The sequence below is a fragment of the Puma concolor genome, chromosome B1 (assembly GCF_028749965.1).
Source record: "Puma concolor isolate L17-30 chromosome B1, mPumCon1.1.hap2, whole genome shotgun sequence".
Taxonomy (NCBI): domain Eukaryota; kingdom Metazoa; phylum Chordata; class Mammalia; order Carnivora; family Felidae; genus Puma; species Puma concolor.
Genome location: NC_141670.1, coordinates 102,537,682 through 102,565,338, shown reverse-complemented (window position 1 = coordinate 102,565,338; position 27,657 = coordinate 102,537,682). Strand labels below are relative to the sequence as shown.

The following is a 27,657-nucleotide window of genomic DNA, read 5'->3' as shown; positions in this document are numbered from 1 at the left end:
ACAAACAATGAGATCATGACCTGAGCCCAGGTCAGGAGTCGGATGCTTAGCTGACTGAGCCTCCCAGGCACTCCTGTAGTGAAATTGTTCTTGTCTTCAAAGCTAGACACCTCAGAGTCTTCCCCACCTTACTGATTTTTCTTTGCCGTGTCTTTTGATTTCCCCTGCCTTCACTTACCTACAACCAGACCCTACCTGACCACCCTTTTCAAATGTGATCTACCTGCTCAATTTTATTGCCCACTATTTACCATCCCTACTCCCCTGATGCTGCCAGTGCTCTTGCTTAATTATAGACCATCACTGCTACAGTGATTGGCCTTTCCTCATGTGATCCTTGTTTTGGAAGACACTCATATCAATTCCTCTCACACACTCTGTTTCCACCTTTCTCTTAAAAAAAAAAATCTCTTAACAGCTAATCTCAGCAGTTTTCTTTTTTTGTGAAATGTTCCCTAACTTCCCAGGGAGAAGTCGTTTTTATCTCTTTTTTCCCCATAATACTTGGTACATATGCTACTACAAAGTCTAATGATTTCTGTTGTAATATATTGTTGAATTGTTTCTCTCCTGGAGCGGGACTGTGAACTCCTTGCGGTTAAGGACTGGGACAGGTTTTATGTATCTGACCTCATGCACAGTGGCCACTCAAAGAATGTTTGTTAAGTTCTACATGTACCTGAAAAATTAGCCAACTCTTTTCACTTCCTTTCTGACTTTCTCACATCTTCCTTCTCTTCACCTTTCCTCAGGCTGTTTGCTTGAGCTGGAAAGTCTTCTCAATCCTCTTACCTTATCCTAGTCCTAATCATGCTTCAGGCCGCATTTCTTTCCCACTGTCCTATACCATCTTTCCTTCATGCTTCTAATAGCTTGATGTGTTTTAATTTCATGTCCCCTAATGTTATTAGAAATTCCTAGTTGGTAAGGATTTAAACAAACAAACAAACAAACATTACCTAACAATCTCTTACTTTCTTTTCTTCTCTGAGGGTCCAAGACTGAATGGACTCATCCCAATTTCTCTTGGCTCCATTTGCTGAATGAATGACCAGGCTGAGGCCTATGAAGAGATTCAATCTACATTTGTGGAATGAGCTAGAACTTTAAATAAATAAGCATAAATACTTAAGAATGAGGCATGTAAAGTGGATAAATTGAATGTAGCATCACTGTAGTTCTTTCTGTAGACACCTTTCATGTTATTTAAAGGGGGCAATAAAGGTAAAACATAATTGTTTGTTAACAGTACTTAAAATTTTTTTAAATGTTTATTTTTGAGAGAGACAGAGTGTGACTGAGGGAGGGCCAAGAGAGAGAGGGACACAGAATCCAAAGGAGGATCCAGGCTCTGAGCTGTCAGCACAGAGCCCGATGTGGGGCTTGAACCCACAAACTGTAAGATTATGACCTGAGCTGAAGTCAGACGCTTAACCAACTGAGTCACCAGGTGCCTCTAGCATTATTTTTTATTGTGGAATTTTTTCTTGTCAGCTATTGAATAACACATCAGTATTTCTAGCCAATTCCAGAACTAGTTCTAATCCTCTAAGATCTGAGAATTCATACTTCAATCAGACACTTTAATCCTTAAACCTCTATCTCTTAAATTTAAAACCAGTGAATCATTTTATAAATTAGGATTAAAAACTATCTGGTACCATTGTTAGTATACTTTTTTGGGTGAGGAAATGGCACAAATAGTTTAATCCTAATAATCAGATTTATGAGCCAGAATTCATTACAATCTTAAAACTCTTAAAAGGATAGAAATTGTATGACAAAGTGAGTCATAGTCTTTGTGATGTGATGTCTGTAAGGATGGGTGGGAGAAATTGCTGAATGACCAGTCTTATTCTACTCCTTTCTAAGCTGAATCATTTTGCAAATAGAAAACAATTCATAGGTTATTCAGTGGTCATTACATAAATAGAAAATGGAAAAGAGTAACAGAATCAAATAATACCTCCATTTAAAAAATTACTTTCTGAATTGTATCACTTGATGAACAGTCTTTGTCTTGAATTAGAAACAAAATTTATTTACTGCTTTAATAACATGTATCTTTTAATCTAACACCTGTGGTCTTGGTCTCTGTCTCTGCCTCTTCTATTAATTATATTAATTTTCTTGCCTAGATTTTTTTTTCTTTCTCCTGTGTAATTTGATCTTTCTCCTCATAGCTATTTCTAGCTTTGATTTGTTTGAAGATAGTGTGTGTATGTTGGGGAGAGGTGTCATTTACTTATGGGCTCGATGACACTTGAATTGGATAGGGATTCAAGAGAAGAAGGACCCTTTAATCTTGGAAATCTTGATTTGGTGTAGGCATAATCTTGCATTTTGCATGGTTGGTCCTCTTTTGTTAGTTTTCTTATTTGGAGGTTTGGAGAGCCTTTCTCGGAGGCAAATTTCATCTTAATCTTTAAATGTAAGATTAATTAACCTTATTTCCTTATTTTCTTTGAGGGCAAGGCATTTGTCCAAAACATTATGTGAAAAAAGAAATATTCTATTTTATGTTTCTAAGTTTTAGAAGTTCTTCTTACATATTTATATTTTTACATTACTCTAAACTCAATAATTTAGTAATGGGAATATAATGCAAGTAAAATTGGGAAGACAATCTTGCTAACTGGTTCAATAGAGATACCATATAAAAAGAGGACATTTATAGCAGGTGTTGGATTAAAAAATAATGAATTGCACAACTCTTTCAGCTATTATAGGGTTGGAGAAATGGGGCACAGATTATTTTGTAGGGAGGTTACTAAAGCCATGAAGTATTTATAGGATCTGTCCAACTTTGGCCAGATGCCTAGGGAGATTGCCATAGTGATAGGCAAAGTCACTGTACCTTGCGGGACAGGAAGGGCCAGATGGTTGGTTTTCATCTCAGTATTCCCAGGACCTTGATATTTACTGAATATTTTTTGAATGAGTAAGTGAATGAATTAAATTCTTGAAGATACGCTCTGTGTCAGTTCTTACAAATAATATGTTTAACCTTGATTATAAATTTATGAAGCACAAGTGTCATTATATGCCTCTTATAGATAATACAGTCTTTGCTATTAGCTTTTCAAAACATGATCTCTTTGTGACAAGTGTGAATTATGCCTTGTAGACTTCTTAGTGTTTAGAATACAGATTCAAACATGGTCAGAATTCCAGATAGACATGTAGCAGAAATTTAAACAAATATGATTTATTAAAAATTTTTTTATTTTAATTTTTTTAATGTTTATTTTTGAGAGAGAGAGAGAGGCAGAGAGAGACAGATATACAGAATCTGAAGCAGGCTCTAGGCTCTGAGCTGTCAGCACAGGGTCCCATGCAGGGCTTGAACTCACAAACTGCAAGATTATAACCTGAGCCAAAGTTGGACATTTCACCAACTAAACCACCAGGTTCCCCTAAAAATTTTTTTTCAATGTTTATTTATTTTGAGAGAGAGCTAGTGAGCTGGGCAGGGTCAGAGAGAGAGAGAAAGGAGAGAGAATCACAAGCAGCCTCTGCTCTGTCAGCATAGAGCTGGATTTGGGGCTCAAGCTCAGGAACCATGAGATCACGACCTGAGCCAAAATCAAGAGTCAGATGCTTAATTGACTGAGCCACCCAGGCACCCTTAAATTATTTTTTTAAATCACTATTTCTAGGGGCAACTTGGTGTTTCAGTCAGGTTGTGTGCTGACATCATGGAGCCTGCTTTGGATTCTCTCCCTCTCTCTCTCTGTCCCTCCCATGCTCACACCCTCTCTCTTTCTCTCTCTCAAGATAAATAAACATAAAAAAAAAAAAAAAAGAAATGCAACAGATGTACATTGATTTTTGTATCCTGTGACTTACTGAATTTGTTCATCAGTTCTAGCAGTTTTTTGGTGGTCTTTCCGGTTTTTTATTTATAGTATCATGTCATCTACAAATAGTGGAACTTTGACTTCTTCCTTACGGATTTGGATGTCTTTTATTTCTTTTTGTTGTCTCACTGCTGTGGCAAGGATTTCCTATATTATGTTGAATAAAACTGGTGAGGGTGGACATCCTTGTCTGGTTCCTGATCTTAGGGGAAAAGCTCTCAGTTTTTTCCCCATTAAGGATTTAGGTGTGGGTTTTTCATATATGTCTTTTATTATGTTGAGGTATGTTCCCACTAAACCTACTTTGTTGAGGGCTTTCCTCATGATTCAATGTCATACTTTGTCAAATGCTTTTTCTGAATCCATTGAAATGATTATATGGTTCTTATCCCTTCTTTTATTGATGTGATGTATCACATTGATTGATTTGCAATATTGAATCACCCTTGCAACCCAGGAATAAATCCCACTTGATCATAGTGAATTTTTTTTTTTAATGTATTGTTGGATTCTGTTTGCTGTTATTTTGTTGAGAATTTTTACATCTGTGTTCCAAGATACTGGCTTGTAGTTCTCTTTTTTACCGACGTCTTTATCTAGTTTTGGTATTAGGGTAATGCTGGCCTCATAGAATTAACATGGAAGTTTTCCTTTTCTATTTTTTGGAATAGTTTAAGATGAATAGGTATTAATTCTTCTTTAAATGTTTGGTAGAATTCACCTGTAAAGCCATCTGGTCCTGGACTTTTGTTTGTTGGAAGTTTTTTGATTACTGACTCTATTTCTTTGCTGGTTATCAATCTGTTCAAATTTTCTATTTCTTTCTGTTTGAGTTTTGGTAGCTTATATGTTTCTAGGACTTTGTCCATCTCTTCTCATTTGTACAGTTTGTTGGCATGTGGTTTTTCATAATATTCTTTTATGATTGTTTGTTTTTCTGTGGGGTTGGTTGTTATTTTTCTTCTCTCATTTGTGATTTTATTTATTTAAGTCCTTCCTCTTTTTTTTTCTTGCTGTCTGGCTACAGGTTTATCAATTTTCCTGATCTCCCCCCGCCCCCCCCCCCCCAAAACCAGCTCCTGGTTCATTGATCTGTTCTACTGGTTTTGGGTTTTTTTTTTTTTGTTTTAGTTTCCATATTTTTTATTTCTGCTCTAATCTTTATTGTTTCCTTCTGGTTTTAGGTTTTGTTGTTCTTTTTCTAGCTCCTTTAGGTGCAAGGTTAGGTTATTTGAGATTTTTCTTGCTTTTAGAGTAGGCCTGTATGCCTGTATTGCTATAAACTTCCCTCTTAGAATCACTTTTGCTGCATCCCAGAAGTTTTGGACCATTGTGTTTTCATTTTCATTTGTTTCCATGTACTTTTTAATTTCCCTTTAATTTCCTGGTTGACCCATTCATTGTTTAATAGCATATTATTTAATCTTCATGTATATGTGGTCTTTCCAGATTTTTTCTTGTGGCTGACTTCTAGTTTCATAGTGTTGTGGTTAGAAAATATGCATGGAATGATTTCAATCTTCTTGAATTTGTTGAGGCTTGTTTTGTGGGCTAATATGTGATCCATTCTAGAGAATGTTCCATGTGCACTTGAAAATAATGTGTATTCTGTTTTGGAATGGAATGTTCTGAATATATCTGTTAAATCCTTCTGGTTCAGGGTGCCATTCAAAGCCATTGTTTTCTTGTTGATTTTCTGTTTAGTTGACTTGTGTATTGATGTAAGTGAGATGTTAAAGTCCTCTACTATTATTGTATTATACAATTATCTGATTATTGATTAGATCCTGTCTGTTTGTTTTTAACTTTGAGGTATTTGGGTGCCTCTATATTGGGTGCATAAATATTTACAATTGTTACACATTGTTGGATTATTCTCATTATTATATAGTGTCCTTCTTTGTCTGTTGTTGTAGTCTTTGTTTTAAGTCTATTTGGTCTGATATAAATATTGCCACTCCAGCTTTCTTTGACCTCCATTTGCATGATAGATGTTTGTCCACCCCTTTCCTTTCTAATTGCAGGTGACTTTAGATCTAAAAAGTCTTTTGTAGGCAGCGTATGGATGAGTCTTTTTTTTTTTTTAATTTTAATTTTTTAAATTTACATCCAAAGTAGTTAGCATATAGTGCAACAATGATTTCAGGAGTAGATTCCTTACTGCCCATTTAGCCCATCCCCCCCCCACCCCTCCAGTAACCCTTAGTTTGTTCTCCATATTTATGAGTCTCTTCTGTTTTGTCCCCCTCCCTGTTTTTGTATTATTTTTGTTTCCCTTCCTTTATGTTCATCTGTTTTGTCTCTTAAAGTCCTTATATGAGTGAAGTCATATGATTTTTGTCTTTCTCTGACTAATTTCACTTAGCATAATACCCTCCAGTTCCATCCACGTAGTTGCAAATGGCAAGATTTCATTCTTTTTGATTGCCGAGTAATACTCCATTGTGTGTATATGTGTGTGTGTGTGTGTGTGTATACACACACACATATACACACAATGGAGTGTGTATACACACACACACACACACACACACACCACATCTTCTTATTCCATTCATCTGTCGATGGACATTTGGGCTCTTTCCATACTTGGGCTATTGTTGATAGTGCTGCTATAAACATGGGGGTGCATGTGTCCCTTCGAAACAGCATGCCTGTATTCCTTGGATAAGTGCCTAGTAGTGCAATTGCTGGGTTGTAGGATAGTTCTATTTTTAATTTTTTGAGGAACCTCCATACTGTTTTCCAGAGTGGCTGCACCAGCTTGCATTCCCAGCAGCAATGCAAAAGAGATCCTTTTTCTCCGCATCCTCGCCAACATCTGTTGTTGCCTGAGTTGTTAATGTTAGCCATTCTGACAGGTGCGAGATAGTATCTCATTGTGGTTTTGATTTGTATTTCCCTGATGATGAGTGATGTGGAGCATTTTTCATGTATCGGTTGGCCATCTGGATGTCTTCTTTGGAGAAGTGTCTATTCATGTCTTTTTCCCATTTCTTCACTGGATTATTTGTTTTTTGGGTGTTGAGTTTGATAAGTTCTTTATAGATTTTGGGTATTAACCCTTTATCTGATATGTCATTTGCAAATATCTTCTCCCATTCTGTCATTGCCTTTTAGTTTTGCTGATTGTTTCCTTTGCTGTGCAGAAGCTTTTTATTTTGATGAGGTCCCAGGAGTTCATTTTTGCTTTTGTTTCCCTTGGCTCCAGAGACATGTTAAGAAGTTGCTGCAGTCAAGGTTAGAGAGGTTTTTGCCTGCTTTCTCCTCTAGTATTTTGATGGCTTCCTGTCTTACATTTATGTCTTTCATCCATTTTGACTTTATTTTTGTGTATGGTGTAAGAAAGTGGTCCAGGTTCATTTTTCTGCATGTCACTGTCCAATTTTCTGAACACCATTTGCTGAAGAGACTGTCTTTATTTCCATTGGATATTCTTTCCTGCATTGTCAAAGATTAGTTGGACATACGTTTGTGGGTCCATTTCTGGGTTCTCTGTTCCATTGATCTGAATGTCTGTTCTTGTACCAGTACCATATTCTCTTGATGATTACAGCTTTCTAGTATAGCTTGAAGTCTGGGATTGTGATGCCTGCTGCTTTGGTTTTCTTTTTCAAGATCACTTTGGCTATCCAGGGTTTTTCTGGTTCTGTACCAATTTTAGGATTATTTGTTCTAGCTCTGTGAAGAATGCTGGTGTTATTTTGATAGGGAAGTCTTGTGTTTTTTTTTTTTAATCCATTCTGTTACCTTATGTCTTTAAAAACATTTTTTTTTGACATTTGTTCAATTTTGAGAGACAGAGCATGAGTGGGGGGGGGGGGGGGGGCGGGGCACAGAGAGAAAGGGAGACGCAGGATTGCAAGAAGGCTCCAGGCTCTAAGCTGTTGGCACAGAGCTCACAAAATGCAAGTTCATGACCTGGGCTGAAGTTGACTGCCCAACTGACTGAGTCACCCAAGCGCCCCTCACCTTATGTTTTTTGATTGGAGCATTTGGTCCATTTATGTTCAAAGTAATTATTGGTATGTATTTTGTCATATTATTTGTTTTGTGGTTGTTTCTGAAGATTTTTTCTGATCCTTTCTTGTTTTTCTCTCATGGTTTACTGATTTTCTTTAGTGATATATGTATTTGGAGACACATACATATATATTGATTTCTTTCCCTTTATTCTTTATATATTAGTGGTTTTTGATATATGGTTACCATCAGGTCTGTGTATAACATCTTCACATATAGCAGTGTACATTAAGTTGATGGTTGTTTAAGTTTAAACCCGTTCTTTAATCTTCTTCTCTCCATGTTTTAGGTAATATGCTGTTTATATCCTTTTATTTTGTTTATATCCTTTTAGTTGTTTATATCATTTTTTTGACTCATGTTTTTTTTTTTTTACAGAAGCATACATTTTTACAGCTTTTGAGTTTCCTACCTTATACTGTCACTTTTGGTCTTTCCTTTCCACTCAAGGATTTCCCTTAATATTTATTACAGGATTTGTTTAGTGGTCATGAACTCCTTAAATATTTTTTTTGTCTGGGAAACTCTTTATCTCTCCTTCTATTCTGAATGATAGCTTTGCTGCATAGAGTATTCTTGGCTGCAGATTTTTCCCATTCAGGATGTTGAATATATCATGCTGCTCCCTTCAGCTTGCCAAGTTTCTGTTGAAAAACCACCTGTAAGCCTTAGTGGTTTTCTTTTGTAAGTTACTGTCTTCTTTTGTCTTGCTGCTTTAAAAATTTTTTCTTTATCATATGTTGTCTGTTTAATTACGATATGTCTTGGTGTGTGTCTGCTTTTGTTGATTTTGATGAGAGTTCTCTGTGCCTCCTGGATCTAGTCACCTGTTTTCTTTTCCAGATTAGGGAATTTTTCAGCTATTATTTCTTCAGATAAATTATCTCTCCCCTTTTCCTGTCTCTTCTTCTTCTGGGACTCCTATAATGTGAATGTTACTACATTTGATGGAGTCACTGAGTTCTCTAGGTCTATTCTCATTTTGCATAATTGTCTTTTCTCTCTTGTTCAGCTTGATTACGTTCCATTAGTCTGTCATGTAGATTATTAATTTGTTTCTCAGCTTCTTACAGCCTGCTGTTCATTCCATCAGGTATATGTCTCATTTCATTTTTGTGCCCTTTATCTGTGCTGTGTTATTCCTTATCTCTGTGTTAAAGGTCTCACTCTTGTCTTCCACTATTTTGTTAAGTCCAGTGAGTGTCCTTATGGTGATTAATTTAAATTCTCTATCTGGCATGTGACTTATATCTGTTTCACTTAGATCTCCAGCTGTGGCCTTGTCTTGCTCTTTCATTTGGGATAAATTTCTCTGTCTTCTCATTTTGTCTAAGTCTTTTGGCATGTTTCTTTGTGTTGGGAAAGTCAGCTGCGTCTCCTATTCTTGAGGGTAATGAACTTCATGATAAAAGGTCCTGTAGTGCCCTTCTGTGTAGTGTCCCTTGCTCCCCAGAGACTGGTTCTTCTGGGAGTGTCCAGTAGGTGCTGTATGTGCTCTGCTGTTTTGTCCTAGCTGCTTCATCCTCAGGCCAGTTGTTTGCAGAGGCTCTCCTTCCTGTTGTGGGCAGTGTTGGCCTCTGGCCTGAAGGTGGTGCGTTTTAACTAGGTGTGCCTGGTCCGTTTGTGAAATGAGACCTGTCGCCACTGCTGCTGGAACCGAGGCCCTGCAAAACTCCCCCATCAGGAGTTAGGGTGTGGCAGGGGTTTGGACCTTCTTCTAGGGGAAGGGTCTGCTATGCTGGGAGTGAGGCAAGTGTGACTGGGAGGGGGGATTCCACTGGGGTGAGTGGGCGGGGCTTGGTGTAAACAAGTTAGGTAGTGAGCATCCCAGACTTCCTGCAGGTGGCCCTGTGCTTATGCTGAGGGGCCTGGAAGGGAAATGGTGCCTGCCAGTTCCTTTGTTCCCAGAGGGGTGTTTCCGTGAATACTGCTTCTCTGGGACATGCTTGAGATGAGCAACTAACCTCCTCATGTGTGCCCCGGGTGCTCTTCAGATCGCTCTTTTAATACTATATTTCCATAGGCTATTTGCTCTGCCTTTTCTCCAAGAGCAGCACAATGCCCTCTGTCCTCTCTCAGAGCCAGGCACACTGACCTTTAAAACTGCAGGCTTTAAGCCCCACTAGTTGCAAGAACTCAGGAAATTTGCTTTCCAAGCCAGTTGCTATGGTGATTTGTTTTTCCCATGGGTTCCTCTGTGTGTTAGTCTCTCACCCTTCTTCTCAGGGACTGTGACTCCCTCCCCACCCCTTTGGCCACTCCCAAACCATGTCTCTGCACTTCGTACCTTCTTTGATGTGGCCTTTTCTCTACCTTTAGTTGTGAAGTTTGTTCTGCCAGGCTTCAGGCCAATATCTGGGGTATTTAGGATGATTTAATAATCTAGTTGTATTCATGGAATGAGGGGAGCCTAGGGTCCTCCTCCACTGCCAGTTTTCATACCAACATTTCACAAAAGAAGTTTTGTGTGTGTGTGTGTGTGTGTGTGTGTGTGTGTGTGTGTGTGTGTGTGACAAAGTCTAGAGTTTTTAATGTTTGGGCTTAGGCCAGGGCCCATAGACTCCATCCCTTTTAATGAACAGGAAAGTAAAAAATTAAAGATAAAGAAAATTAGTGATATGGATTTATTCTCATAATTTAAAAGTATTCTTAATAGTTGACCTTGTTAATTACCACCAAAGTGATGCTTTCGATTCTTACCCTAAATCAAAGTTATAATTTTGATGAGACCTCCACCTACCTTGTAACAGCAGCGTGGCTAATCTCCCCATACAACAGGAGAATTCATTTAGTTGTTTACATATTCGTTTTACAAGTAATTTTTCTTGGAAGTCACTTCAGGAAGTTACATTACTCAAGAGTCAGATATTGTTTATTTTAATGAGATTAGAAGAAAAAAAATCATTGAGATATCTGTTTGGTTATACCTACGTTGCATATTTTCCAGACTTAAATTTATTTTCGTCCTTGTTTAATGATATAGAACCGTAGAGCCGTTGTGTTGTAGAGTTCTGGAGAATCTTGGCCTTACCCAAGGGTATCAAATCCAGAAGTGGGTGAATGTTTGCAAAGCACCTCTATTTTTCTAGAAGGAACCTAATACCCACCATGGCTGACAGTTAAAGCACCTGGTTCTGCTCTCTAGGTAGGCCAGAGAGCTGAACCTTTTGAAAGTTCTGTTGTGGGGAATAATGTTTATGGAAGCTTGACTCAGGATATATAGTATATGTTTACTCCAGGTTGGAGAGTTTAACCTGAGGGTTCGTTCCATGGACAAGCTCTAGGTTTCCATGATCCTTTAAAAGTAAATGCAAAATATCACGCCAGGGTGTTTTTCTGAGGGTATACATAGCATTTTATCAGATTCTCATATCATTTTATCAGTTGTCCATGGCCCAAAATATATTAAGGACAGTATCACCAGATGCACTAAAGAATATCTTCTAATTAGCCTGACGGTGAGAGAACCAATTTGAATGTGTTGGTGTAAGCCTATAGCTTATTGTGAGTGATTTTTGAGCATAATCTCTGTATGAAACTTGTCTCAGTTAATTCTAAGAAATGTTTAAGCCTGCTGTTTATCTCATTTCATAGTGTCCACTCTGAGGTCCCTTGGGAAAAACTTATCTTTGGTAACTCTGTCAGTACTTATGCTTCTCCTTAGTATCCAGTTTGTTTTAACCTGACTATCTCTGAGGGACTTGTTACTGCTATTGGCTTCTAGAAAGCCAAATATGTCCTCTGCTTCTTTTTTTTTTTTTTTTTAATTTTTTTTTTTCAACGTTTATTTATTTTTGGGACAGAGAGAGACAGAGCATGAACGGGCGAGGGGCAGAGAGAGAGGGAGACACAGAATCGGAAACAGGCTCCAGGCTCTGAGCCATCAGCCCAGAGCCTGATGCGGGGCTCGAACTCACGGACCGCGAGATCGTGACCTGGCTGAAGTCGGACGCTTAACCGACTGCGCCACCCAGGCGCCCTTGCTTCTTATGTATAATGATCTGAATCCTGGCCTCGCCAGTTTTCAGCACTTGAATTTACGTTTGCCTCATTTAAAAGCCATTTTTAACATTTTTTGTTTGTTTGTTTTGGTATATTGCCAATATCTTTGTAATTCATCTTAAATATTATTGGGACCTGACAAGTTTTACCTCAGTAAAAATAATGTACTTATTGACTTGTTACTTTAACCATTAGGTGTCTACTATATTGTTGTATATAGTATATAGCATTAGGTACTGGGGATTACAAAGTCAAATAAGTTAGGCCCATACCCCATAAAACATGTATTGTTTGGCAGGACAAGTAGAGATGTCCAGAGTTATGCCTGCTTTGCTTGTGTTGTGTGCTTGTGTTGTGATAGAGTGAGGTCATACCAAGGAGGATAGGCGATTCTAACAAAGTCAGAAAAGGCTTCTTTGAGCAGGAGTTCAGGACTGCTGAACTGGATCCTTGGAGGCAAGTAGGTGTTACCACCAAAAAGTGGTGCTTTAGCTTTTTATTCTAAATCAGAGTTAGAGCTTTTTGGTGGACCTTCCAACCAGCTTTTAACAGCAATGTGGCTATTGTGCCCATTCAGCAGAAGAAGTCATTTAGTTATTTACATACACGTTCTGCAACTCAACTGAGTTTTCTTGGAAGGCAAATAAAGTCATGAAGGCTAAGGAAGTACTGCCAGGTTTGGTATGTTTTGGAAACTGCAAATAGTTTGGCATGGCTGGAATGTAGGGTTATGGTAAGTAGCAAGGCCAGCCACATAGGAAGGGCCTGGATTCTGACAGGCCTTATAAACCATGCTGAACAATTTGATCTTTATCCTCAAGGCAGTGGGGAGTCAATGAAATATTTTAATCAGGAGAGTAAGAATATCAGATTTGGGCTTTTATAAAATCACTCAGGTGTGTGGGATGGATGGGAGGGTGTAAGCCTGGGAGTAGGGAGGAGTTAAGAAATTATTACAGTAGTCCAAATTGAGAAACGTAATCTCACACACATTGCCTGGCATGTTGTAAATGATGGATGTGCACTAGAGTGGAAGGGTCTCCATTTTGTCAGGAGACAAAAGGAAATTATTGGAGTAATACTGAAAATGTCCCATTTATGAAAATGCATACACTCAAAAGGATTAGATACTTTTGGACTAAATATGTAGACTAATGTCTGAAAAGGATACACACCAAACTGCTCACAAGTGCTTGTAACTTTGGAGATGGGAATGGAATTGGGAGAGAAGAGATGAAGGAGAATCTTTATTTCTTTACCTATTTATCGAGAAAAATTTAAAACTAACATACCCATATGTTATTTATATAAACATCTCTTGAGAAGAATGAAAGAGGAGTGAGGGAGTGGAGGCTGATGTTGGATACTGCTGTCTAGGGGGTATGAATGTGAAGGGATGGAGACAGGTGAGATAGTGCCTATAGGCTCCTGACTTGGAAGGGCAGAGCTGTGGCTGGGTGTTTGGCCATTGGTCACACAGGTGGGTGGACACAGCGCACCAGCTGACTTGGAGCACTAGCTGCTTGCGAGCAGTGCTGAGGCTTATGCCTTCCTATTAGAAGGAGCTCACTTCTCATTCATCTACCTCTTGGTTTCTCACCTCTTCACTCCCACTCAAGGGATGTGTGGCCTGGGTTATTATCAGTGGAGCTGCTTTACTTTGCTAAGGGGAATGATGTTTAGTTAGCACTTGGGGGCAGAGCATTATTTCTAATTCACTCTAGAGTTTAAGTCAAAGCACACCAAAAATCTAAATCTGAACACATTCTGTGTAATGTAGCTTACTTTTCTAAAGTGTGAAAATCATTACTGTGTTTTTTTGGGAAACTCTCATACTAACAGAGCAATGATTTGGGAAGGATGTGAAGGGACTAGATCAGAACCCAAAGAGGGAGGAGTGTCCCTGCGCACTGGGCTTGGTATACCAGCAGCAGTGCTCAGTGAAAGCCAGCCTGGCTTTGGAGTCCCATCAGAGGCTAGCCTTGCTGTGTGGAGATGCTGCTGCCTAGGCTACAACTGAACAGATGCTCATCACCTGATGACTTCGCAATTTGATTTTTAGGAGGCCTGTATTAGTGATGGTTTTCAAGACAAACAGAAGCAATAGAAGCAGAGAGGGGAGGAAGGGAGGGAGAGATTTATTTTAAGGAATTGTTCACATGAGTATGGAAGCTGGCAGCCTGTGAGGCTGGACACCTGGAGAAGACCCTAATTCTTTTCTAGCAGAATTCCTTACTCAGGGGAGGGTCAGTCTTTTGTTTTCAGGCCCTCAACTGATTGGATGAGGGCCATCTACATTATGGAGGGTTATCTGCTTTACTCAAAGTCTAGTAATTAAAATGTAAGTCTCATCCAAAAACACCTTCACAGAAACATCCAGAGTAATGTTTGACCAAATATCTGGGTACCATGGCCCAGCTAAGTCGACACATAAAAATAACAATCACAGGACCCTTATTGGCATAAGTTCTAGACTGGCGTGTGTCCAGCCCTGGTTTGGTTAAGACCAACTTATTCACTGTGATGCCCCAAGGACATGGGTTGCAGAATTCCTGATAGAGGGACTAGACTGGCTGTCTCTTGAATGAAGAGGTTTAGTTTTGCTTTGGTCCCCAGCTCACCACTGAGGCCCTAAGAAGGCTCCCCCTTACATGACTGGCACTTGCCATGGAACATGGAGTCTAGCTTTTTTCTTCATTCCCTCCTCCCCCCTCTTCCCTCCTCTTTTTCCTCCTTCTCCCTTCTCTTTTCCTCCTTTCTCCCTTCCTCCTTCCCCTCCCCCCTTCTTCAATACAATTGACATACAGTATTATATTAGTTTTAGGTATACAACATAATGATTTGATACACGTTCACATTGCAAAATGATTACCACAGTAAGTTTAGTTAACATCCATAACCTCATATAGTCACATACTTTTTCTCGTGGTGAGAACTTTAAGGATCTACTCTTACAGCCACTTTCAAAGATAAAACACAGTATCATTAATTATAGTTACCATGCTGTACATTATAACCCCAGGACTTACTTATCTTATAATTGGAAGTTTTACCCTTTTTGCACCTTTACCCATTTTGCTCACCTTCCCACTCCCTGTCTCTGGCAATCACTAATCTGTTTTCTTTATCTGTGAGCCCTATTTTTTTAATACCACAGATAAGTGATATCCTACAGTATATGTCTTTGACTTTTTTCACGTAGTATAATGTGCTCAAGTTTCATTCATATTGTCACAAATGGTAGGATTTTCTTTCTTTTTTTTATGGCTGAATAATAATTCAGTGTGTGTGTGTGTGTGTGTGTGTGTGTGTGTGTGTGTGTGTATCACACTTTCTTAATCCATTTATTCCATCAATAGGTACTTAGGTTGTTACCATGTCTTGGCTATTGTAAATAATGCTTCAGTGAACATGGGGATGTGGATACCTTTTATAGGTAGTGGTTATGTTTTCTTTGGATAGATACCCAGAAGTGGAATTGCTGGATCATATGGTAGGTTTTAATTTTAATTTTTTGAGCAACCTCCATAGTGTTTTTCATTAGTTTTTTTTCTGGTTCTCTTTTCCTCTCCCTGACACGTGTGGGTTAATTTTACTTCTTTAGGATTTCTGAAAACCAGAATAATGATCCTATTCTAGAAGAAAGAATTATTAGAGCAAACAAACAGAGGATTCCCAACAAGATCACAGTACTACTTCCGTGTGGAGATGTTTCAGGCTGCTCTTGCCTGTGATTGTGGGAGGACTACGCTATCCCTGGCCTCTGTCTACTGCCATCTGCTCCAGAGGCTCCCTTGCTCTTCTCTTTTCACAGAACTGAACTGGCCCTCAGATGTCTGTTCCTGAGGACTGGTCAGCAGAGGGGAGTGGAGGCTGTAGTCTGATAGGTACAGGTGCTAGTTTTTTGTTTTTTGTTTTTTTTTTTTAAGTCCTATTCTGGACTGTTATTGGGAACGTCTGTTGCCTCTGTCATAGCATCAACCTCTTTCTTGCAGAGGAAAATCACCATTGATTAGAAGCAGGGGTATCAGCATAACTAGAGGCATTTCTGCTATAGGTTTTTAAGCCTCATGGGAAGTCCAAAATGACATCTATCTATCTACCTATTTATTTATCTATCTATCCATCCATCCATCCATCACTGGCACTGCTGGGACAGAGCTGGGGATTGAAGCAGTGGGAGTTGGTGCTGGGCCAGCAGTAGGGGAGTTCTGCCACGGTCTTCACACCTTCCTTATCTGCACTCTGCACATTTGGGTCTCCTTGACTGCCTCTCTTTGTTTATCTTATGACCTCAGGGACAAGGTGACTCTCCACAGGAAGCTCAAAAACCATACCAGAATACCACCAAATACACAGAATTTAGAGTGCTGAGTTTGAAGCAAAATGGCACAAAATGACAAACTCTCTTTGGTGGCTTAGTTGCTGTAAAAACAAAATAGGCAAATGTGATTCACTAAGTGATGAGCTTAGCTTGACTAGCACAATGTGGGCAAGTGAGCTTTTAGGTGTGGGTACATTTTGGGATGTTATGTCTGTGATAAATCATGTTTTTCTTTGCAGTAGGGGGCAACATTATGTCCAAGAGAGAGGTGTGGCTGTGGGTGGGTAGGCTTAGAGCATGATGTAAGCTTATATGGCTGCTGCAGAGAATGGGAGAGGAAAGAGACCTGGGTTATGCCCATGGCTGCTGAACAGTTGCTGAGGGCCCACCTGAGGCTAAAGACCCCTCATTCCTGATAACACCCAATGGCACTAATGCTTGTGTCATTTCTAGATAATTTTTGTTGCATATGTTCAGTGGTTTTGAGTGCAGGATTGGAGAAGCTAGATGGCTATATTGATCCAAAATTGGGGCTTGGCTTTAGAAGTGCCAGCAAGAAAAAGCAGGAGAATTGAATGATATCCCACAGAGTTTAGACTGATAAGGAAGTGAAACCCAAGAGGCTAAGGACTGGTGGGTAAATGGCAGAGTCCGGGTCAGTAAAGTCCGAAGAGTCAGAAAACCAGCAGAGGGAAATGAGGTGATACTATATTGGAGATTAAGGTGAAGCAGTAGCCCACGAATGATGGCTTGGCCATGAGAGCGGGAAGTATAGGTTGCTGGATTTCATAAGCTGAGAATCTTTGACGCTAGGTTGTTAGGGCTTCTATATGAACCGTGAAGTTTTTCTTTTTTTTTTTTTTTTTTATTTTTATTTTTATTTTTTATTTTTTTATTTTTAAAAAAAATTTTTTTTTCAACGTTTATTTATTTTCTTTGGGACAGAGAGAGACAGAGCATGAACGGGGGAGGGGCAGAGAGAGAAGGAGACACAGAATCTGAAACAGGCTCCAGGCTCTGAGCCATCAGCCAGAGCCTGACGCGGGCCTCGAACTCACGGACCGCGAGATCGTGACCTGGCTGAAGTCGGACGCTTAACCGACTGCGCCACCCAGGCGCCCCATGAAGTTTTTCAAGATGATGCGAAAAGATGTGGGGTGCCAAATCCCAAAGTTTTCAGTGAGTGGCAGTGACCACTCAATGGACCAACAAGAGGAAGTGAGAGTATGAACCTTGAAGGAGGAAAGAGTTCAGTATGGTGGCAGGAAAGTAATAGTTGTAGATGCTGGTACAGGAAGTCAGAAGAAGGCTTCATACACTAGGAGGGGAGAGGCCTGATCCCAGGTGAAAATGGCTGTTCGGAAGAATTGGCTGTACCCCGGGATGCTTAGCTCCCAGTGGTGTTGCAATGGGTGACCCATTGTTGCAAGTGGTGTTGTAGTGACCAGCCCTTAGGATTTAAGTGTTGCAAGGGAAAGCGGTCTGGTTGGGGTAAAGAAACATGTTTGGGTAAGGAGCCTGTTTTCTGTTTTTAAAAACATCAGCATTGGAATAGGTGATCTCCAAGGCATCTTCCTGGTTTAAAAGTTCTTTCCATGAATCTGAAAAATTGCAAATCAGGAGTTTGATCCCTTGTATTGCCCAGCTGAAAGAATATGCCCAGATTCTGAATAATACTTTCTTCGTGTGAAAATCACTATTCCCTTAGAGATAGAAAGTAGTATACTTTAGAAATTCTTGGGAAATGGGGATATCAGAGGATATCAAATGCCTGGGTGGCTCAGTTGGTTAAGTTTCTGGCTTTGGCTCAGGTCACGATCTCATCGTTCATGGGTTTGAGCCTCACATCGGGCTCTCTGCTGTCAGCGCAGAGTCCGCTTTGGATCCTCTGTCTCCCTCTCTCTCTGTCCCTCCTCCCCCTCAAAAATAAGTAAACATTTGGGAAAAAAAAAAAAAAAAGAAATTGTTGGGAAAAATGGGTAGTTATAGTAAAAGGTCTAAGTTGCACAGTTAGACCTGTCTTGGAACAGTTAGTTGGCAGGGCCAGACTCCCATGCCTGAGATAAGAGATTTCAATTCAGAGCATCTCAAACAGAATCACTTGCTGTGCCTAAAACCTTTCTTTATTCCTCCAAAAATAATGCTGAGATAAATAATAGTGAATGCCTTTAGAGATGATGTCTGGTTCTTTTGTCTTTTGTTTTTCCTCTCTTACACAGCCTCATATATCTTTTGGAAGAAGCATAAAGAGTAAGGGGAGCAGACGGAGTAAGGGAGGTGGAAAGCGGGAGAGGGAAAAAAGAAAGAAAAAACAAATATGCATCCAAGATGTGCAAGAGAAGATTTAGGCTGAAAGATTTCATATTCAAAACTCCTGAGTAATTAGTTGTATGGCGGGGGTGGGGGTGGGGCGCTCCTGGCGCTCTCTTTAGTAAGGAGTGGTTCTAAGTCTGACAAGGAGAAAGGAATAGAAGAAAACAAAGTGAGAGTTTTTGTGACACAGGGGAAGGAAGTACATTCAATAATTGTGATTTTAGGCTCCGTTTGGGGGATGGAAGTATGAAATAGAGACTGAACTCTATTTGCTTTACTACTTGTGTACTTTTCTGACTTTTTTTTTTTTTTTTAACTCCAGAAAGTATAGTAATTAACTCTTAGTCTTTTTATTATCAAGAATAAGAGATTGTAGAAGGTTTTCTTTGGGAAGATAACACCTCTTATTTCTTGGTACTTCATCCATTCCCCTGCTTTCCTACCACTCCCTCTACCCCCACAACTAATTACTAGGAACAAGGCACACTTTTAGCATTATTTCAACGAGCTATTCCTTGAAGAATGGCATACGAGGAAATGCTAGTGACACTTCACAGAAACAGTGTGGTTCAGCGTCCAGTATTAGACGAGGATTGGGTCTGCTGATCCTTGGCCCCAGGTCACTACCAAACTGGGACTCTGCTTCCTTATCTTTAACTGAAAATTTTTGACTAGATGATTTCTATGTGTCGAGCTCTGAGGATTTTGGCTCAAATTCTGCTGGAGGCTCAAAGAATCCATTTCTGGGAAGGGTTTAAATGTCACAAGAAATAGGCATGGCCAAAGGACAAGCGTAGGATCCCAGGAAAGAGGGTGCTTCATGTCGGGCCTGTCCCTGGAGATGGCCAGAGTGATCCTAAAGTGATAGACATGTGAGGCCAGACTCCCTTAGCCAATAGATGGTTGTAAATGTGTTGTTATCAGAATGGAAGTACAGAGGTAGAACAACAAACAGGAACTGCCTTCTAAATAGGGACTTACGCGTGATTCATTAGCAAGAACATGTTGAATAGCTATTCTTGAAATTAGAGAAAAATCTAAAACTGTGACTAAACGATTATTTTCCCTAGCCTGACCCTTACCCTCATCCCCTTTCTTTATTCTTACTTTGTTAAGGTCATTCTCATGGCTTCATCTTTCATGTTTGTGTAGGTAACTGGTAGACCTGGGTCTGTGTCTCAGCTGGGCCTTTCTAGTTGTATGGTCTTGGGTATGTTGCTCAATTTCCTTAAATACCATTTTCCCCATATACCAAGTGGTGATACTAGCAACTAATCGCTACTGTGTTAATACTGTTGTGAGTATTAACACAGAATGATGGAACATTTAGTATAGTGCTGTCAGATAGGAAGGCCTAATGGCTGTTAGCTGTGACTGTTTATTATTCCTGAATCTCCCTTTTGTACCCTTGTATCTCATCTGCTCTCCAGTGCTTCAGTTATTTACTGCTGTCTAACGAACATCTCGAAATCTAATGGCCTCAAATAACCATCTTAGTATTTCTCATGATTATATGGATTGACCGTGGTTCAGATGGATGGTTTTTCTGTTATTATAGTTTGGGATTTCTCATGCATCTGCAGTCAAATGGTGGCTGGGTAAGGAATATCTAAAATGGCTTTACTTACATGTCTGTCACCTTGGCAGGGCTAATTGGAAGCCTATAGACCTCTTTATTTCTTCATGTGGTCTTTCCATGAGACTAGTTTGGGCTTCTTTACAGAATGGCTGGATCTCCTGAGCAAAGTTTCCAAGAGAGCAAGCTTCAATATGTAAGCACTGTTTACATCATGTTTGCTAATGTCCCATTGACCAACTTCAGTCAATGTGACCCAAGAGTAGAGTCAGTATGGGAGAGGCTACACAAGGTATGACTATCAAAAGGTGTGGTTCATTTGAGCCACCAAAATAAGTCTACCACATCCAGTTTCAAAATTTCTGCTGTCTGGAAAACATCTTCATTTGGACATCACTCTGTTAGCTTGAACCTAAATAACTTCACTTCCAATCAAATGAGCAATTCATTGTTTTTTTTTTCTTTTGTTGTTGTTTTTATTTTGTTTTGCTGCGCATGGAATTGGTGCTGGATCATAAACTGGGTATCCTTATTTTATTAACTTTCTCCCCAAATTATTCCATTTCAGTTTTCATATTTCTAAGCTGAAACATAAATACAACTTTTCCCCCTTCTTGTTTTTTTTTTAACCAAAATTTAGACTTCATGAAACCCTCGCATTTATTCCTTTGTTCTCCACCCTCATTGCCACCATCAAAGTCCACATGCTTATTATCTCACACAAGAACAGCCACAATAGACTTCCCGTTAGGTTTTTTTTTTTTTAAATACCGCTTTTAATCTGATGCATTTTTAGAAGAACCTGCAGTATATTTACAGTTCTTGTACTAACCTAACGTTCCTGCTTGTTTTTCTGAGGCCCTTATTTATCAGACCCTACTCCATTTATACAACTCATTTTTTTTTAACTATTGTATCTCATTTGCCTTTCAGAATCAGAGTGAGGAGAGAAGGTACTTAATAAAAAAAGTTTGTTTGCATTATAAATATCTTAGAACACAGAGAGGAGTGGAGGCAGCCAATATGGAGGCAGAGCAAAAATCCTGAAAACCAGATGAAGTGGAAGAGATTTTATTATTGCTATTTGTATTTTTGAAAATCAGGAGGAAAAGGGGGATCAGATATTTCAAGGGATTAGAAATTAAGTCCCCTTTGGTGGAATTCCTTAATTAAAAAAAATCTTCGGGGCACCTAGGTGGCTCTGTTGGTTGAGCATGTGACTTTGGCTCAGGTCGTGATCTCTCAGTTCATGGGTTCAAGCCCTGCATTGGGCTCTGGAGCCTGCTCCTGATTCTGTTTCTCCCCCCTGTCCCTCCCTTGCTCTTGCTTTGTCTCTCTCTCTCTCTCTCTCTCTCTCTCAAAAATAAACATTAAAAAAATTTTTTTAAATCTTGAACTGTCTTTTGATAATTGCAGTACTCCTGACTCATACGTCCATATATTTTCCTCCCACGGTCTTTTTTATTGTTGCCGAGGTGTATGTTCTAGTGTATGTTCTAATTGCTGTGCTTTGTACACAATGAGTGCTTCATAAATGTGTGTTGGATGAAGAGTGTAAATAAAAACTTAGTTAAATCCATGCATGTATGAACTTAAATAGACAACTTCAGCAAAGTCAAATAAAAGGATGTATTTTTACATATTAAATGAAGAGAGATACAGTTTTTTGAAATCACCATTAAAAATAGACATTTGTTAAGCACTCAATACAGGTACTCTAAACATTGAGACTCTGGCTGGGATGAATGAAGGCTTAGCTAGTTACACTGCACAGTAAAAGTACCTGTTTCTTCTATGGGTAGAGCATATAAATCATGTGAGGAATGTGTGAAGAGAAAGCCATTTTATTTTTTCTTTTTAGATCGATGAGCCTTTGGATCTGATAAAAATTTTAAAATAGGGCATTGATAGACTAGCTTCCTGTTCTTTTGAAGAAACAACATTTTAAAGTGATAAATGTAGGGGGAGCCTAGGTGGCTCGGTCAGTTAGGCACTGGGCTCTTGATTTCAGTTTCGGTTGTGAGTTTGAGGCCTGCATTGGGCTCTGTGCTGACAGTGTGGAGCCTGCTTGGGATTCTCTCTTCCCCTCTCTGCCCCTCCCCCACTCATGCTGTCTGTCTGTCTGTCTCTTTCAAAATAAATAAAATAGACTTAAAAAAAAAGAATAAGAAGGAAAATAAAGTAATAAACATAGAAAGGCAGTAACCTAAAAAGGTTTAACAAGCATAATCAGTTATTTGCTGAATTATTTTGATACTGTTCGTTTCCATTCCAGTGCGTAGTATTTTTTTTTTTTAATGTTTATTTTAAAAGAAAGAAAGAGAACATGAGCAAGGGAGGGAGACCAAGAACAAGAGAGATTGGGAGACCAGAGGATCCGAAGCAGGCTCTGTGCTGACAGCAGAGAGCCCGATGTGGGATTCGAACTTATGAACCATGAGATCATGACCTGAGTCAAAGTCGGACACTTAACCAAGTGAGCCACCCAAGCACTCCCCCCAGGGCATAGTATTTTTGTGAAACCAATGATCGTATTTAACCTCAGTAATCGAGATACTGTATAAGGATATGGCAAACATTTTTGAAAATCTTTTCCACTTCTCCAGTTTTTAGCTATAATTTCAAATATCCTGTTTTAGAGAACTCAACTTCAGAGTAGTCCACTTAACTTTTCTAACTTGGACCTCAAAGCAGCAGCGTTCTTGCAGGGTGGAACCATGATCTTCTTTAACCGTGATCCTGTTTCCTTTAAAATTTTCAGCACAGCTGAAGAAGGGGCCCTGTTTCTTACTACAGACTTTCAGGCAAAGGAGCTGTTTCCAACTTCCTACTAAATCCACCCAGCTATGTCATGCAGGGGATGCAGGGAAGAATTTTCCTTGGGAGGGCCTCCTCAGAAGTTTTGGAGATGGGCCTTGAGCTCTTGGCTGGAATCAGGGTTTTCCAAAGTGGAGGCTGTAGCAATGCTCGTCACTGATTGGGAGACGTGCTGCCTGGGCTATTTTCATGAGAGTCAAATAAAACTCTCTTGTCTTAAGCCTGCTTTGAAAGGTGTTTTCCTAATGATTTTACCAGTCAAATAGAATGACTGTGTGGGAGAGTGTAGTTAAATAACTGGAACACTCTGGGCAGCCTCCCTTCCCCACCCTGTGCCCCTACTTGCCTTTCCCCTCTGAAGCTCCTCCTCTCCCAGGCACACACTTGCTGCTCTGTTTTCTGTTCTGGAGCTGCCTGAATTGTGTGATTTTTGTAGATGAATGCAAACTCTTCAATCCAGAAAGAAGTGCCAGGAACACAAACAGTCCAGCTAATTGGCGTTCACCCCTAGGGGAGGAGCATGACCAAACAAGCTCATTGCATTATCTCTATGGGGCACTTAACTCAGAGAAACCTCAGGCTCTCTCAAATCATCCACGAAGCATTTCACAAAAGCATTTCAAAAATAAAACTGCCAGGAAAAGGCTGTAATCAGGAGGTGCCCCATCTCTTGGGTATGTTGGGCTGATTGCAAAAATACTTGCTTGTGGCAGCTTATATTTTTATTGTTAATCTTATCTGAGCTGTTTGTGAATTCAGGGTACTCCAGCCAGGTTAATAGGTTTTGGAACATGGATGTCAAGTTGGTGACCTACAAGCCAAATTCCCATCACAGACTGTTGGGGCCAGGGAGGGAGAGGAGATGGGCCGGGGAGAGGGGGGAGATTCAAACTCTGCACTTGAGTGGTGCTGAGTAGTGGCTGCCCCCACTAGCTGGGTGTATGTGTCCTATAGCCCATGGTCCAGGGCAATCCTCAATCCCCCCTATTCCCCTTAGTCTTATTATCAAGCTGCTTCACTCTTCTCTCACTTGCATAGTCCCTGTAGGCCTTTGAGTTTGCCACACTGCTTTTAGTACAAGTCTTTTCATAGTGTTCCTTGAATCCTGGACTCCATTGACTCAGACAAACCGAAGGGGTTAAGGATTTTTTTAAGAATTGATTTGTATTATAGAACTAAAACTTAGAAATAGCAGTTATTTTTCAGAGAAAATATTTCTCAGCTATAGCAGTGGCCAACCCTGACTGAAAGTCCGACTTTCAACAGTTTGTTCCATGTTAGGATACTGACTTCCTCAAAGGCCTGTCTGCTGCTGGCCTGTAACAACAGAGCCACTCTTCTAAAGCCTGATGCTTCCACCTCCAGCCTCAGAAGGCCTCTGCTGGAAGAAATCTCCTCACAAGTTGTCCAGATGCCTGCCCCAGGGGCCAATGAGCTTCCTGTTAACTCAGTAAACATTGTAGGAGATAACAGAGGAATGTGATACGACCGCATGTTCTGTATTCACAGACACAGTTCTTGGAGTTCTTTTTACTAACGAAAACTAGAAAAATCTGTAAACATCCAGCTATATGAGGCACAAAAAAAATCTTTTTTTCTTGTCTTTATATAATCCTCTTCCACCACATAATGTTTTAGTATGACCACAAAAGAGGAGGCTGCCTGGGGAACTCAGTCGGTTGAGCATCCAACTCTTGGTTTCAGCTCAGGTCATGATCTCATGGTTTGTGAGTTCAAGCCCTGCATCTGTCTCTGTGCTGACAGCATGACGCCTGCTTGGTATTCTCTCTCTCCCTCTCTCTATGCCCCTCCCCTGCTTGTGTGCATGCGCTCTCTCTCTCTCTCTCAAAATAAATAAATAAACTTAATAAAAATGACAACGAACAGGTAGCACAAAGGGTGTTTGAGCACATTTCTTCCTTTTGCCCCCTGTCTTCACTTTCTAGTGGAACTATTCAGAGGCTATGAAGGATAGAGAATGGAAGAAATTGAGAACCCGTGGTGATAGGAGAGCCCACAGACCACATAATCAGCCTCTGAATAATTGAGCATTTGAGAAGTAGAATAAACCAACAAAAAAAGAATTTTCAAATAAATGATTCCTTTTTGAGTCATTTCATGTATTTGCCCTGTGATTATTAGAGTAAAATTAAAATTTAGTATTAAATGAAACTCTACATCAGATTCTTGTATTGTACAATTGACCCTTCGACACTGTGGAAGGTAAAGGTGCTGATTCCCCTCCCCCCCTGAAAATCTGCATATAACTTTGGACTCCCCAAAAACTGAACTACTAATAGCTTAGGGTTGATCAGAAGTCTTACCAATAGCATGAATAGTCAATGCCCATTTTGTATGTTGTGTGTATCATATAATGTATTCTTAAAGTAAGCTAAAGAAAAGCAAATGTTATTAAGAAAATCCTAAGGAAGAGAAAATACATTTACAGTACTGTACTGTAAAAACTCTACATGCAAGTGGAACCACACAATTCAAACCTGTTATTCAGGGGTTAGCTGCATTGTGTTTTATTTCATGTGCCCAGATAGGACTGAGCTCATAGTGACTCAACAATGAGTTGTGGAATGAAAATATCAACATACAGTGGAGGCCGCTTGTTTGGTCTAGGGGCTGTTCTACCTGTGGGTTCTCAATTTCTTCGATTTCTATTTTACCATGGAAACTGAAGTTAGAGTAAAAATAATATCTACGGGAAGCTTTACATCTTCTTTACATTACTTAGCTTTTATTTTTTCTCTTAAATCTATGTTATCTGAAAATACCTATTTCAAATGTTAATTATTAAACTGAGATTTTTTTAAAAATTAAAAATTTTTAACTTTTTAAAATGTTTTTATTTATTTTTGAGACACACAGAGAGACAGAGCATGAGTGGGGGAGGGGCAGAGAGAGAGGGGGAAGACAGAATCTGAAGCAGGCTCCAGGCTCTGAGCTGTCAGCACAGAGCCCAATGCGGGGCTCAAACTCAAAAACCGCGAGATCATGATCTGAGCCAGTCAGATGCTTAACCGATTGAGCCACACAGGTGCCCCATAAACTAACTGAGATTTTAACTAAGCTGACTTTTTAAAATTAATTTTATTTATTTTGAGGTAGTTATAATTCACATTCAACTGTAAGGAATACTACAGAGAGGTTCTGTGTATAGTTATCCCCAATTATAACATCTTGCAATATCCTAGTACAGTATCACAACTAGGATATTGACATTGACACAGTCAAGATACAGAACATTTCTGCATTCACAAGGAGTCTTCAAGTTGCCTTTTTATAGTCACACTCAATTCCCTAACCCCACCTTTGGCAACCACCAATCTATTCTCCATTTCTATAATTTTGTGGCCAAGTTATGTTTAGAAACATCTTTCTAACAGTCGGCCTCTGGGGAGAAAAGACCACTTAACACTTTTATAGGGTTGATGACTTTTGTTGGTAGACGCTTATATTTATAGATGCATGCTGTTGCTGATGCTTTGTGTTGCTGTGCCAAGAGACTGCGTGGGGTCCTGAAGTCCAGATTACTAAGACATCGGTACTGCAGTTATTCTTGCCAGAAAATGCCCCTGCCAGTGGTTGGCGGAATTTTCCTGCCTGATTACGCCACCTCCACAATGCCGGCCAAGAAGTGCCATTGGTGGCAGAGTGGTTCAGGCTTCTCCCTGACATTAGAACAGTCAGATTATGTCTGGATCCACTGGAAGCTGTGAAAGGGTCTGGGGAGGTGTTTTGTTTACCTATCAACCTGTTGTGACTATTAACTGATGGATGTTGGGACTGTGAAGTCTCCTTTTCTCTCCGTCTTTGAAGTTACGTGCAGCCCGGCTTTGACCCCTGTATTATACTTGGACCTTTTGGAATGCCTAAGGATACCAAATAGTCTTTCCCTCTTTCTTGCTATCCGTCTGACCTAAGTATCTGATGCCACTCTGGAAGTAAAACCAGTTGCCGTTCTTAAGCAGCTGTGTTATTAGAAGAGCTGAGAATCATCTGATATTTACAGCCATTTGGGCCTTGTGTTACACTTGCTCTTATCTGTAGCTTAGCTAGCCCAAATGCTTCCATTTTAGGTCATGAAGTAGGAGATCCACTAGAGGAGATACTGGAGGAAATTGACTTTTGTAGGTTTTTGTGCATTAGAATTGCATGCAACTGTCCTGTCTTTGGCATGAATCACCTGTAGACTTTCATTTTTTTTTTTTTTTTATGATTGTGGAAATTAAACGGTATCGCTTAAAATAATTATGCTAAGAAATTTGCTATTTCAGATATAATATATTACACTTATTTTTATTTAAACTGTTTTAGAGATTTTGTCATACAGATTTAAGTCCCACAATAAAAACAATTTCTACTAAAATATAATTGATTAAATAGGAATTGATATACAGAAAGATTTTTTGGGTTCATAAAGCCATGTCCCAGCTGAGTAGTAATGAAGGAATTCATGGATCTCTGGATTTTTCTTTAAGTTTATTTATTTATTTTGAGAGAGAGAGAGCATGCGAGAGAGAACAGAGGAGAGGCAGAGAGAGAAGGGGACAGAGGATCCAAAGTGGGCTCAGTGCTGACAGTAGACAGCCTGATGCCGGGTTTGATCTCCCAAACTGAGATCATGACCTGAACCAAAGTCATATGCTTAACTGACTGAGCCACCCAGGTGCTCCCTCCCCGCCCCCCGCCTTTTTTAAAGTTTATTTATTTATTTTGGGATTGAAAGCCCG

General features: G+C 39.7%; 1 protein-coding gene across 2 annotated transcripts in view; it reads left to right on the top strand.

Moving 5' to 3' along the window:
* The window catches only part of FGF2 (fibroblast growth factor 2), a 66,213-nt gene that overhangs the window by 8,140 nt on the left and 30,416 nt on the right, over nucleotides 1-27,657 (top strand). Inside the window, exon 1 of one of the 2 annotated variants that reach the window (XM_086704280.1) lies at nucleotides 21,578-23,589. The exons of the other annotated variant lie outside the window; for it this stretch is intronic. Within the exon in view, the coding sequence (XP_086560406.1) occupies nucleotides 23,436-23,589 (154 nt within the window). The 5' untranslated portion in view covers nucleotides 21,578-23,435. Of the gene's footprint in view, nucleotides 1-21,577; nucleotides 23,590-27,657 lie in introns of those variants that run through there. 2 annotated transcript variants of the gene reach the window in all.